Raw genomic sequence first — 11,916 nt, forward strand, 5'->3', positions numbered from 1 at the left:
ACCTGAAGACAAGAAAGAAGATATCTAGTGCCCATGTGCACCCAGCAAGTTTCTAACTCTGGAAAACTACGAAGATGGCTCTCGCCCCGCCCCTCCGGTAGCGCCGCCCACCCACCTCTAGCCTCTCCGCCGCCGACGAGCCCCGTCCGGTAGCCCTCCACCCTCCTACCCAAGCCCAAGCCCCTCATGTCGTCCGGCGGCAGCTGCGACAGCCGCGACCCCCGCCGCCATGACCGCTGGCTCTCCGACGACGGCTTCTCCGGTAGCAGCTCGCGCAGCTACAGCGAGGTAGCTCGCTCCCCGCCTTGCGCCGCGCCTGCGCCGGCGTCGACCCCGCCCCTGCCCCCTCCTCCGCCGGAGACTGCCCCTCCCTCCGCCCGTCGCGCGCCGGCGGCCACTCGCATAGGCCCACGCTCCGAGATCCACCGCACCCGCGCAGAGGAGACGCCGACGGCTGGGAGCACCCACGGCGCCGACACCACCAGCGTCGCCGTCCCCAAGGAGCCAGGGCGGGCACGGCTGTTGCCAGGGAACACACCCTTGACCTCCACCACCTGATAGAGCCTCAAGATCTGCAAGAGCTGGACATGCCTTTCAGCGCCGACGAGGTCTGGGATGCGGTGAAGAGGCTGCCTGCCCGGAAGGCGCCTGGCCCCGACGGTTTTACGGCAGAGTTCGTGCGCGCCTGCTGGGCCACTATCAAGGACGACTTCATCGCTATATTCCAGCAGCTGTTCGAGCTGCGACGCCGTGGTTTTAGCAAGCTAAACCAGGCTCTCCTCACCCTGCTGCCCAAGCACGCAGATGCATGTCGCCTGTCGGACTATCGTCCCATAAGCCTCATTCACCTTGTGGCGAAGATCTTCGCCAAGGTCCTGTCACTCCGGCTGACGCCCAGGCTCGGCAACCTCGTCAGCAATAACCAAAACGCGTTCATCTCTGGCCGCTCCCTACACGATAACTTCATGCTGGTGAGGCAATCCGCCAAACTGCTGCAACAGCTCGGCGCGCCACGGGTCCTCCTGAAGCTTGACCTGGCGAAAGCGTTCGACACCCTCTCATGGGCATTCCTCCTCGAGGCCCTCCGCCAATATGGCTTCGGCGACAGATTCCTTGAATGGGTGTCCATCCTACTATCGTCCGCTAGCACACGGGTGCTCCTCAACGGCGAGCCCGGGCCGCCGGTCTGGCATCGACGAGGGCTACGGCAGGGCGATCCCTTATCACCACAGCTCTTTGTCCTTGCCGTCGACGTCCTGGGCAGGCTGTTCAAGCGAGCCGTCGAGTTGGGAATCATGCAGCAACTACACCCGAGGAAGATGATTCCCCCTATTTCCCTCTACGCCGATGATGTCGTGCTTTTCTGCCACCCCCTTGACAGCGACATCATAGCCGTCAGGGAAATCCTTGGTCTGTTTGGTCGAGTGTCGGGCCTCAAAGTCAACTTTGCAAAGAGTTCGGCAAGCCTTATACGGTGCAACCACGACGACACCGCGCCACTGCTTGCACAGCTCGGCTGTCAGATCGTGGAGCTGCCAATCACATACCTGGGCATCCCGCTCACGCTCAGAAGGCCGACGGCCGCGCAACTACAGCCAATAGTCGACAACATTGCCAGTCGCCTTCCGACCTGGAAAGCTGGACTCATGAGCAAGCCTGGACGCCTCGCGATGGTCAAGTCCGTCCTAAGCGCCATCCCCATTCACCAGCTGCTCGCCTACGCCCCGCCGAAGAAAACCCTGAAGCTGATCGAAAAGATCAAGCGCGGCTTCCTCTGGGCTGGACGCGCCGCTGCCAATGGAGGGCACTGCCACGTCAATTGGAAGCGCGTCTGCCGTCCTATCTCCTACGGGGGCCTCGGCGTGCAAGACATTGAGCGCGCTGGGCTCGCCTTGCGGCTGCGTTGGTTGTGGCTCTCCCGCACGGGCGATAGTCGTGCCTGGAGTGGCCTGGATCTCCAATTCTCGCCGGACGAGCACGCACTGTTCTTCGCCTCCACGGTCATGTGCATTGGGAACGGGCAGCGCGCGTTATTCTGGGAGGATCGATGGATCGCCGGCAAGGCCGTCAAGGAGCTCGCACCGCACCTGTACGCGTGCATCCCCAAGCGGCGTCGCAAAGCCAGAACGGTCGCTGAAGGCTTGACCAGGAACAGCTGGGCTACGGACATCCAGGGGCTGCTCAGCATCCACGAGATTGGGCAATACTTGGTGCTCTGGCGCATGATCCAAGGCACCACGCTCAGCACCCTGCCCGACCAGCTCCTTTGGAAGTGGACGGCCTCCGGCACCTACTCGGCCAGCTCATGCTACCTTGCGACCTTCCATGGATCTACGCCTTGTGGCTCCTGGAAGCTTATTTGGAAGTCATGGGCACCGCCTAAGGTCAAATTCTTCCATTGGCTAGCAAACCTCGACAGATGCTGGACCGCGGAGCGCCTAGCACGACATGGTCTCCCTCACCACCCCAGATGCCTCCTCTGTGATCAGGCGCCCGAATCCATGCGACACCTCATGCTCGAGTGCCCCTTCTCCCGGCAGGTTTGGCATGAGGTTCTTGCTTCGCTCCGGATGACTGCCAGGGCACCACAACACGAGTTCACCCTCATGGATTGGTGGCTCCGTGCTCGGCAAGAAACGCCAATGCCGCTACGCAAAGGCTTGGCATCGGCGGCCTTACTCATCCCGTGGATGATCTGGAAACATCGGAACGCTAGCGTTTTTGACGGAGCCCAGCCATCCATGCCCATGCTGTTGCAGAACATCAAGGATGAACTTTGTACATGGGCTAAAGCAGGGGCCCAGGGCCTGCGGGTCGTCTTGCCACCAAGTTGGGATGTGCACTGATTTTTGTGTTTTTTTAGCCTGTATTCTGCCTCCTAGGAGGATGTAAACAAACCCCTATCTTTTCAATGCAATGAAACGCAAAGGTCCTTCGCGTTTTCTCGAAAAAAATTCTAACTCTGTACATGCACATATGAAGGGTGTAGGGGAGATGAAAATTATGACAACCAGGCAACGGACATGACCATGGAAATAACTGGAATATACCTGCATGTTTGAGGAAATGCTGGCAACATAATTCATTGGAGGGCTCTTGTCTCGATAGTTGAATCCTGTCTCACAGATGGCTAGAAGCTTCACAGTTACAAAGAAAGTAAGACAGTTAATAAGCATGAGGCTGAGCAGAATCTTTTTAATCTATGCGATGTCTAAAATCTGTTAAGTAATTAGTATTTACCAGTAAAATGTTTCATGTTTTCTCTTTTGCTAAAAGTTTAAATAGTAGCAACACAAAATAAAATGTTTGAAGGCAGCATACATGTTTCATTAGAGTAACACGAGAAGTCAAGAAGAGATGCAACTTGTATTACCAGGAGGCCAAAGGCCACAATATATGGTACTCCCTCCTTGCCAAAATGTAGTGCATATAAGATAAGATTTTTTAAAAGTCTAACGATGTAAAGTTTGACTGAGTTTATGGAGAAAAATATCAACACCTAGAATACCAAATCAATACCATTAGTTTCATCATGGTGTATATTTTCATAAGGTATAAATTTGATAGTTTTCTCAATGAACTTGGTCAAACTTGACATCGTTTGACTTTTGGAAAATCATACGCACTACATTTTGGCAAGGAGGGAGTGTACATCTAACTTGAGGTACAAGGGTAATAAATCTAGACAAATACAGACTCCTAGAGACCTAGACCAGTACGAATACTCCTTAACAAGTATATCATCAGTCCAAAGGTGCTTGTACAGCAAGGCCAACAGCAAACAATTAGGAGCTACTCACTATACACCTAAGTGTACGCAGCAGCTAAGTAATACTGGGACTTATTCACTAGCAATTGATTGTGCTCTATCCCCATGGGCAGCAGCCTGTTTACCATACTTACAAAGCTTATCCTGATATCACATACATGCAATAATTAAAAATACATAATCCGAAATTAAATTCACCTCATCAAAAATCCACTTTGGAGTTCCAGAGGTCTGAAGTAATGTAATGTATCTGAACAGCAATCCAATGACATCCTCCATGTGCTCTATTGTCAATGATACCAATTATCAAATGTTGATATGACATGCATTTCAAAATATTAATATCAGATGGCCTTTCTTGAATGAGAACTCACCATGGCCTACATCTGTCAGCTGTATAACAACACTGAAGAAAGAGAACTCATAACTCCAGTCCCCTTCCCCTGATTCCAAACTCATAGCCCATCCTGGCGAATTTAATAGGATACGAAGTTAATTTGGGCAACCACTACGGAACTAAGTTGAGAATAACACCAACGGATGGATTATATAACAGTAGCTCCAAATTTAGGGTTTCCCTATTCACGTGTGCCTGTGTTGCATGTTGATTGAAAAAAATGTAATTTTACTTTCAATTCTGACACTAAAACACCACATTAGTCCCTTAAAATCTGATGAAGTAAACAGTAGTACAGAACTTATAACTTGATATGTTGACACCAGATAACAAATACAACCTCCGTTCCATAATAAGTGTCTCAGATTTGTCTAGATTTGCATGTATCTACACACTAAAACGCGTCTAGATACATGTGTATCTAGACAAATCTGAGACACTTATTATGGAATAGAGAGAGTAGTAATCAATACAGGAGAGAAAATTAGATTTGTAATTGAGAAAAAGGGGGTTCTATATATATCGGGAGACCGGAGAAATTATATAAAACTGCGCAGCAGCATGCACAAATGAAAAAGAGACAAACTATGACATTAACCAAGCCTAATTAGAAATCAGTCATCGCACAACTGAAAGATTAAGACTTCCTTGAAACCAAATTGCATCAGTGCATCCAAACATTCCATTAAGGGAATAGGCATTAGTATAAGCAATAAATGAAAGACAGAAATTTGAACTCCCAGTAAAACCCTGCTGCAGGATGACAATAAGGCTTGATAGTCTTAGGCTTCCTGGATTATAATAATCCCGTTTGGCCACCAGCTTTGCCTATTTTTGTGTTTGTTTGACCCAAGTTTGCCTACTTTGGTACTTTTAAGGCTAATTTCTACAGCAGATTATAATATAAGCACAACAAAGTTCAGCGACCGCAAACTAAGCATTACTATCAAAGCAGCTTTGAAAATAAGAAGTACAAATCTCGTCACATCAAATAGACAAGAGGCTTACCCAACTTTTTTAGAATGTAAAAGAGAGATCCTTCTCCTTCATGACCAATTAGATGGCTCACATACCTACAAGGACCTTCCTTGTAATGCCTAATATTTGGAGTGATTGGCCACAGTACTCGCAATGTATGACCTTGTTTAATGGGAACCACCTTAACAAGGATCTGCAAGTTATCAACTATCAGATAAATATGCGTGCAATTGTCTTTAACACTGCCAAGTGGTGCATTTGAATTATCAACTCATTCTAAGCAAATAAAACCTGAAGATCTTTGCTTGAACATGGATGACCAGGAAAAGAAAATTGCTTCCTCCCAACATTCTTGATATCACAGAACTTACTTTCGACAAGGGTCTGAATGTTGTCCAGACTCTCTGCAAATACAGACAATGTTAGGGGAAATGGAAAATATGGAGAATCTGTAAATGGAAAAAGTTGTAACATGGTCTGATGAAAAACCTTTTCCATACACAACAAGCTGCATCAAGTTGGCTGAGTAGTGTGAATCATAGAAATTGATAAGCTCGAGCCTTGTGTCTAATCCTTTCTCCTTTGGTTTAACCTCCAAAGTGTTCCAATTTCCTACATGATGCATAAGCAGAAACTTCTTCATAAAATAACTAGTGTTCACCCATTCTCCCAAGTAACGAAAATTGTTCATCTCACGTCATAACTTCCACGACTTATGATAAAAGGGTCAAGGAGAAAAATAGAATATCATGTGTGTAAAATTAATCACATCATAATTTCCATGTGCATAAGTGCTGTCTTCAACTTTGACATGGTCTCCAGGTTACAGCTTTGATTATAATATTAAAGTAATTGTTTAGTTTCGGTGACAATTCTACAGAATCAATGTTTGTATGACTGCACTAAATACTTTTGCATAAGTTTGTGGCAAAAAAATCACAGTTTAACCGCTATGCCATACTGAACCAACACTTGCTTTAGGGACAGCGGGAGTACCACTGGCGATAACAAATGATGGCATTGTACACCCACCGAAAGCAATGGAAGACAAGTTATTATCAAGGTATAAGTAGTTGAGTACTTTTTTCCTTTGCTATGGACAAGGTTAACATATTGCACTATTGAAGTGATAGCTACGACAACATTGATCCGTTTCGTGCGCCATCAATTTATAAATGAAACAGAGGTAAAATCCAATGTATTCTTGAAATACTTCTCATGTACTAATTGTAACACTAACATTAAGATATATAAATATAAAGAAAAACATTAAAAGATTTAGTTGTAGGAAAGAAATATAGTTAAGCGTCTCATGGATGTTCATAAAAATTAGACTGTACATTGATATGAGGGCTAAAATACCCACCAGTGCTGAACTTGTGGTATGGGTGGTTATTCGAGCAAAGATGCTTCTGGAGCTGAAACCAAAAGAGTACAGATGAATAATAGAAAACGGGAAAAAAAAAACAGCGAATGACATGAAATACAACTGCATGCTCTAAATTAGGAAGGACTACTTAGTGCCAACAATAATGGGGTGAAGTGGTCACAACAATGTAACAACATCAAAAATGATAGTGGTGTTTGGCTGTGCTAGTAACAGGCACTAGGCAAGTGATGCTTAAAATGGTTTAAAATTAGGACAATTTACTTCAGACGGGTCATTTAAGTACATGAGATGGGTGTATTATAGTTATCTCAGAAGATTTGACTGAGAAGATGGAATTCAGGTATTAATCCTCAAGAAAATATTGTATCTCTTAATACTAGGCTGGATGACTGTTTTGTTTTAGTATAAATGCATAGCACACCTTTCCCCACCAGCTTGAGCTTTTGTGTGAACTGCTTCGGTGCATGCAGTTCTACATAATATCAGAGCCAAGAGGTCTTGATTTCAAGACCCAGATAGTGCAATTTTAAACAAAAATTGCAGTCCAATAGGCCCAAGGGAGCCACACGTGAGGGGGGCAGTGTTGAAGCATAAATGCATAGCCCACTTTTCCCCATCAGCTTGAGCTTTTGGGTGAACTGGTTTGGTGCATGCAATTCTGCAGTTGCTATATTAATTCTTCTACCAGATGTATGATTTTCAGAGATTGTGTACCTTTATCCTCATGGCTATCTCAGACTGGAGCCTAAATATTTATTAGGAACTTTTTTTTGAGGGATTGTAGGAGCCTTAATGAACTTAGATCCCAGGGAGCTATTTTGAGTTCAGTATTAAATGAGCCCAGGAAGCTATTTGAGTTCAACACATAAAATGATGCACAATCTTAGTAACGAAAATGAAATATGTACGAGTAGTAGAGGAAACATAGCAATTTGCTTGTCACATCGCATAGCAAAGCAAATACAGAAGTTCGTTGTATTTCTCGCGGGAAGGCAAACTAAAGATCGATCTCCATGATCTCTCCTGGGAGCATCACGTACAACTTGTAGATTTGAGGAATTTTCTTCAGTCAATATAGATTTATTTTTTCTCTTCCATTTTGGTTGATCACATATCGGTTTTGCGTCGCCCGTCACCGTTCGCCTTCTACCACATGCCTCTACACTACTCGGTGTCAGTCCACAACACGTCCTCTTACTCCAACGATATGGTCACTACATCGATGATGCACTGTTTGTATCGTCAACCCGGCCGCTCCGTGCGTCTGTAGGCAACACATTGGCCGTCGCTTTTGTGATTTGCATGCAACCCATTTTGATTGATCACATATCGGTTTTGCGTCGCCCGTCACCGTTCGCCTTCTACCACATGCCTCTACACTACTCGGTGTCAGTCCACAACACGTCATCTTACTCCAACGATATGGTCACTACATCGATGATGCACTGTTTGGATCGTCAACCCGGCCGCTCCGTGCGTTGTAGGCAACACATTGGCCGCCGCTTTTGTGATTTGCATGCAACCCAACAGTAAACGAACTCGCTCCAACTAGTTAAGATGAAAATTGCATCGCCCAAAATCTTTGCGCCTGCATCGATCCCACGTCTACGGTCTGGCAGAGCCTAGATGTGAGGAGTGTTGAGATATATCGCCTGCATCAGTTCGGACTTTTGGTTCTACTGGTTGGTGCATGGAACTTAATAAAAAACACCCTAATAAGTGAGAAAGAATTTAAAAAATTGATCTAACCTCTAATTATTTAGTTATTACCATTACTTTGTTGATGGGAATTTTGATAATCATGGGTCACAACCCTTAAGATGGTAGCCAATGTTGCAGGTTCAACCAAGCTAATAATTAAATTTCTCCAATCACATGTTTCTGGAAAGATCTTCGCAATGATAGGCTAGCAAGATATTCGTCCTTTATGGCATGCAAAACAACAAGAAAATAATTGAATTGCAATATGATACTTCTAAGACATTTATTAGTATGAAAAGGCCCAAAATAAAAAAGAATGATTTCTTATTTAGCAAAAACCATCGCCGCAACTCAAAATTATCAGATTTAATACCATCCAACTTTAGCAGAATAAGATTTCCATCAGAAAGCTGTTAATTCAACATGAGCCAGAAAACTAAAAGTACCTGACTCATTCGCCATGGATCTGACAATAGATTTTTCTGATTTTCTGCCAGTGAGAAATTTTGAAAATTAGAAGCTGGTCCACTCGGTAGAATCAGTAGCAACAGGTAAGGAACAACATATACCAGAGTCAACGGCTTTTATTTCCCTAAGAGTTGCATCGGGGGACATCAATGGCTTTATAAAAAATTGTGCAAACCTGAAATGAAGACAAGGTGTAACTGGAATCAGCTTTTGCAGAACAAGGATAAGAAGATAGATAGATAGAAAGAAAGAAAGAAACAGAACGTACCTATCTAAAGCATCATCCAGGCAGTCATTGTTCACATCAAAATAGAAGTTTGTGTGTTCAGAAGTTGTATAGGCATTGGTCGAACCACCATGCTGCAAGAAACACACATATTATCCAACAACTATATTGATTAATAACAGAGGATCCACTTAAAATTGGTAATATAATTGTAGGAACTATGAATGAGGAAGACAGTTAGCCTCCAACCAGGACCCTATGAAGACAAAAGAAGACAATGTCCCATGAACAAACAGCTACTAGACTATCAGCCAAATGGTAGTCTATTCTAATGCTTGCTGTGAATGGAAAGATGTTTTGCAAGGATTGCACTATGCTCAGAGTCCTGCTGCTGTTTTTCTGGGAAACCTAGTTTTTAAAAGCATTTTCACTATCTTTTGAAATCAGCTCCAGCTTAATCCAATAAATTACTAACGCAATACCTAGATCAATTACAGAGAACCCATACTAATGATTAGAAAACAAGAAAGGTGAAAATTTTACTCTGGCAAACTACATACCTCAGCAATGTACTTTGAGTAACTATCTTCTATAGGATATTTCTCGCTCGCATAGAAAAGCATATGCTCTGTCGAAGTGAAACCAGGAAAAAGCATGTTAGGGATTAAAAGAAACACGCAGAAAATAGTACTGGAATATATAAATGTCATGGAAGCTTTTCAAATGCAAAAGTACAATCTATCTAACAAGATGAAAAACAACGCGATGCTGCACTGAAAAATAAAATCCTAGAGACAGAGGGATATGTAAAACAAGTAAAGTTACAAATATAAAAAGTACAATATATACACAAGAAAATTATGGCTTTACTTTATCTATCCAAGCAAACATGTGCAACGTATTAAATTATTTTCGGTGTTTGGCCTGAAGTGCTTGGCTCTTGGTAGTTTGATTCTACTAATGGAACCGAGGCAATGCCCTTTAACCACAAGGAGAATTTGCAAAACTCCAAACAGTCAAGAGGCCAGGCAGCAAAAGAAAGAGACAAGTAGAATACTGCTATAGTGTGGAGCTCAGAATCCGGTCTCTTTATCCCTGTGTTTTTATGGTAGATGAGGGCTGTGAAAATAATATGTACATCCAAGATGTTGACCTCCTGTATTTACATGATCAGTGTAGTCCTAATGATTACTCACTGAACATGCCGAAAGGGCACACAGGTAAAGATATCAGGACATTCTATAACAGGCATCCCAATTGAAAATAGCCTTTAATAGGTAGCAAATTGCAGTGGTGGGCCACACAGGCCTAAAATCACAACAAGAGCAATACCACGGTAGCAGAGATATTAATTGATTAGGTCGCAACTGCACTACGATTTTCATCACTAGGAATCTAGGATCATGTAAAACGATCACTGAGTACAGAAAAAAAAAAAAACAGCAGTATCTAGCATGCCCCCCTTGTTGTAACGCAGAAATTCAGAGAAGAGCGCTCACCGAGGAAGTGAGCGAGCCCCTCCAGCCCATCGGGGTCGCAGAAGTAGCCCACCGAAACATTCATCGACGCCGCCGCCTGCAAACAACGAACCACGAATTCAAAATCGAGACGAAACCCAGCATAATACAAAACCCCCGGCCCCGCCCTGATCGAAGAGCGAGCGACGGAGTTGACCTTATCGGTGTCGGGGTCGCTGATGAGGAGGCACTCGAGAGCGTTGGGGAGCACCACGCGGCGGTACCCACGCTTGTCGTTGCGGGGCTTGGTGACCTCGACCTCAACCATCGCGATGGCTGGCGCAGCGGCGCCGTCGGCCGCCTCGCTGAGGGAGTCTACCTCGCGCGGCCTCGAATCCATCGCGTCGCCGCCCGGTCGCCGTCGTCGCTGGGGCAGGCGAAGTCCGCAAGCTTCGCACGGGAGTTGGGAACTACTGGCTGCTCGGGTCGTCCGCCTGGACTGGGCGCCTCGTCGCTCTTGGATCTGCTCTATTTCTGAGGGTTTGCTCTTGGATCTGTTAGGCACGTGTAGCAGGAAGTAAAGGGGCCGGGCCGGGCACGGTCGACATGTGCGAGTCTTTTCCTATAAATGGATCAGGTCGACGCAGCATGGTATGGGCCGGCTTAGTTAGGTGCTGGTCTTTTCTTTAATCATATTTTTTCTGTTTCTCTATCTTTTCTATGTTCTCTGTTTCTTTTTATTAAAAGTCAAAAAAGTTTAAGTTTTAAAATGTTCATATAAAAAAATGTGCAGATTTAAAATTGTTTAGATTTCGAAAAATTTCAAAATGTGAATAAATATTTATCCTGGAAAATGTTCAATCTTGAAAAATAATCAAATTTTGAAAATATTTTGATTAAAAAAGATTTAATTCAAAAAATCAAAATTTTAGAAAAAATCAGATTTTAAAAAAACAACTTGTTCATATTTACATGCATGGTGAGCTCACCTGACAGGATGGGCTCGGCCCATTTGTCCCTGAACAACAGACTGTTTAAATTAGTTTAAATTTCAAACTTGTTCATATTTACCATCGCGAGGATTTCTTGCGCGAGTTCCTCGCATGGGAGCACGAGGCGCGATGGGCAATCCGCGAGAAGCATGATTTCCAGCCGGCGAGAACTACGACACCCTCAATGCTGCCAGCGAGGACGACGAGGAGGAAGACGAAGGCGGCGAAGACAACGAGGAGATGGAGGACGTGGCGTCTCGAGCAACTGCCAAACTGGAGAACGCTTGTCCACGACGGCTATGACGAGAGGACGCAACCACAGCCGCTGCCTCGATGCAGTCCAAGGCCGACGAGGAGGCTAAGTGGTCCTGACCCGACCTGGACAAGGTCGTCGAGCTCACGTCCTTCGTGGTAGAGCACATGGCGTCTCTACCACCGCCACCACGTCTTCCGCCGCACGCGCCTCCCCGGGCCGAGTGGGAGAGCCATATGGTGCCTCCTCCTCCGCAGTATTCGTGCAACCGCAGTACGTGTTGCA

At 45.3% G+C, this 11,916-nt stretch overlaps 1 protein-coding gene across 1 annotated transcript; it reads right to left on the reverse strand.

The window, feature by feature from the left end:
* Positions 1-2,956: 2,956 nt before the first annotated feature.
* LOC124672720 (insulin-degrading enzyme-like 1, peroxisomal) lies at positions 2,957-10,801 on the reverse strand. Its single transcript, XM_047208899.1, has 14 exons — positions 10,604-10,801; positions 10,429-10,504; positions 9,490-9,557; positions 8,972-9,063; positions 8,805-8,878; positions 8,682-8,725; positions 6,511-6,562; positions 5,634-5,756; positions 5,436-5,548; positions 5,175-5,337; positions 4,144-4,236; positions 3,968-4,053; positions 3,012-3,137; positions 2,957-2,962 (listed from the first exon to the last, which is right to left on the reverse strand). Exons 1-14 carry the CDS (start codon positions 10,784-10,786, stop codon positions 2,957-2,959), a joined length of 1,299 nt encoding a protein of 432 aa, XP_047064855.1. The 5' UTR covers positions 10,787-10,801.
* Positions 10,802-11,916: the final 1,115 nt, after the last annotated feature.

This window comes from Lolium rigidum, chromosome 7 (genome assembly GCF_022539505.1).
Source record: "Lolium rigidum isolate FL_2022 chromosome 7, APGP_CSIRO_Lrig_0.1, whole genome shotgun sequence".
Classification (NCBI taxonomy): domain Eukaryota; kingdom Viridiplantae; phylum Streptophyta; class Magnoliopsida; order Poales; family Poaceae; genus Lolium; species Lolium rigidum.

Coding starts and splice junctions, on each gene's coding strand:
- LOC124672720 (XM_047208899.1), bottom strand. CDS start 10,786: ATGGATTCGAGGCCGCGCGAGGTAGACTCCCTCAGCGAGGCGGCCGAC. Junction 9,064..9,489: donor ACTCAAAGTACATTGCTGAG/GTATGTAGTTTG, acceptor TGTTTCTTGCAG/CATGGTGGTTCGACCAATGC. Junction 5,549..5,633: donor GCTTGTTGTGTATGGAAAAG/GTTTTTCATCAG, acceptor CTGTATTTGCAG/AGAGTCTGGACAACATTCAG.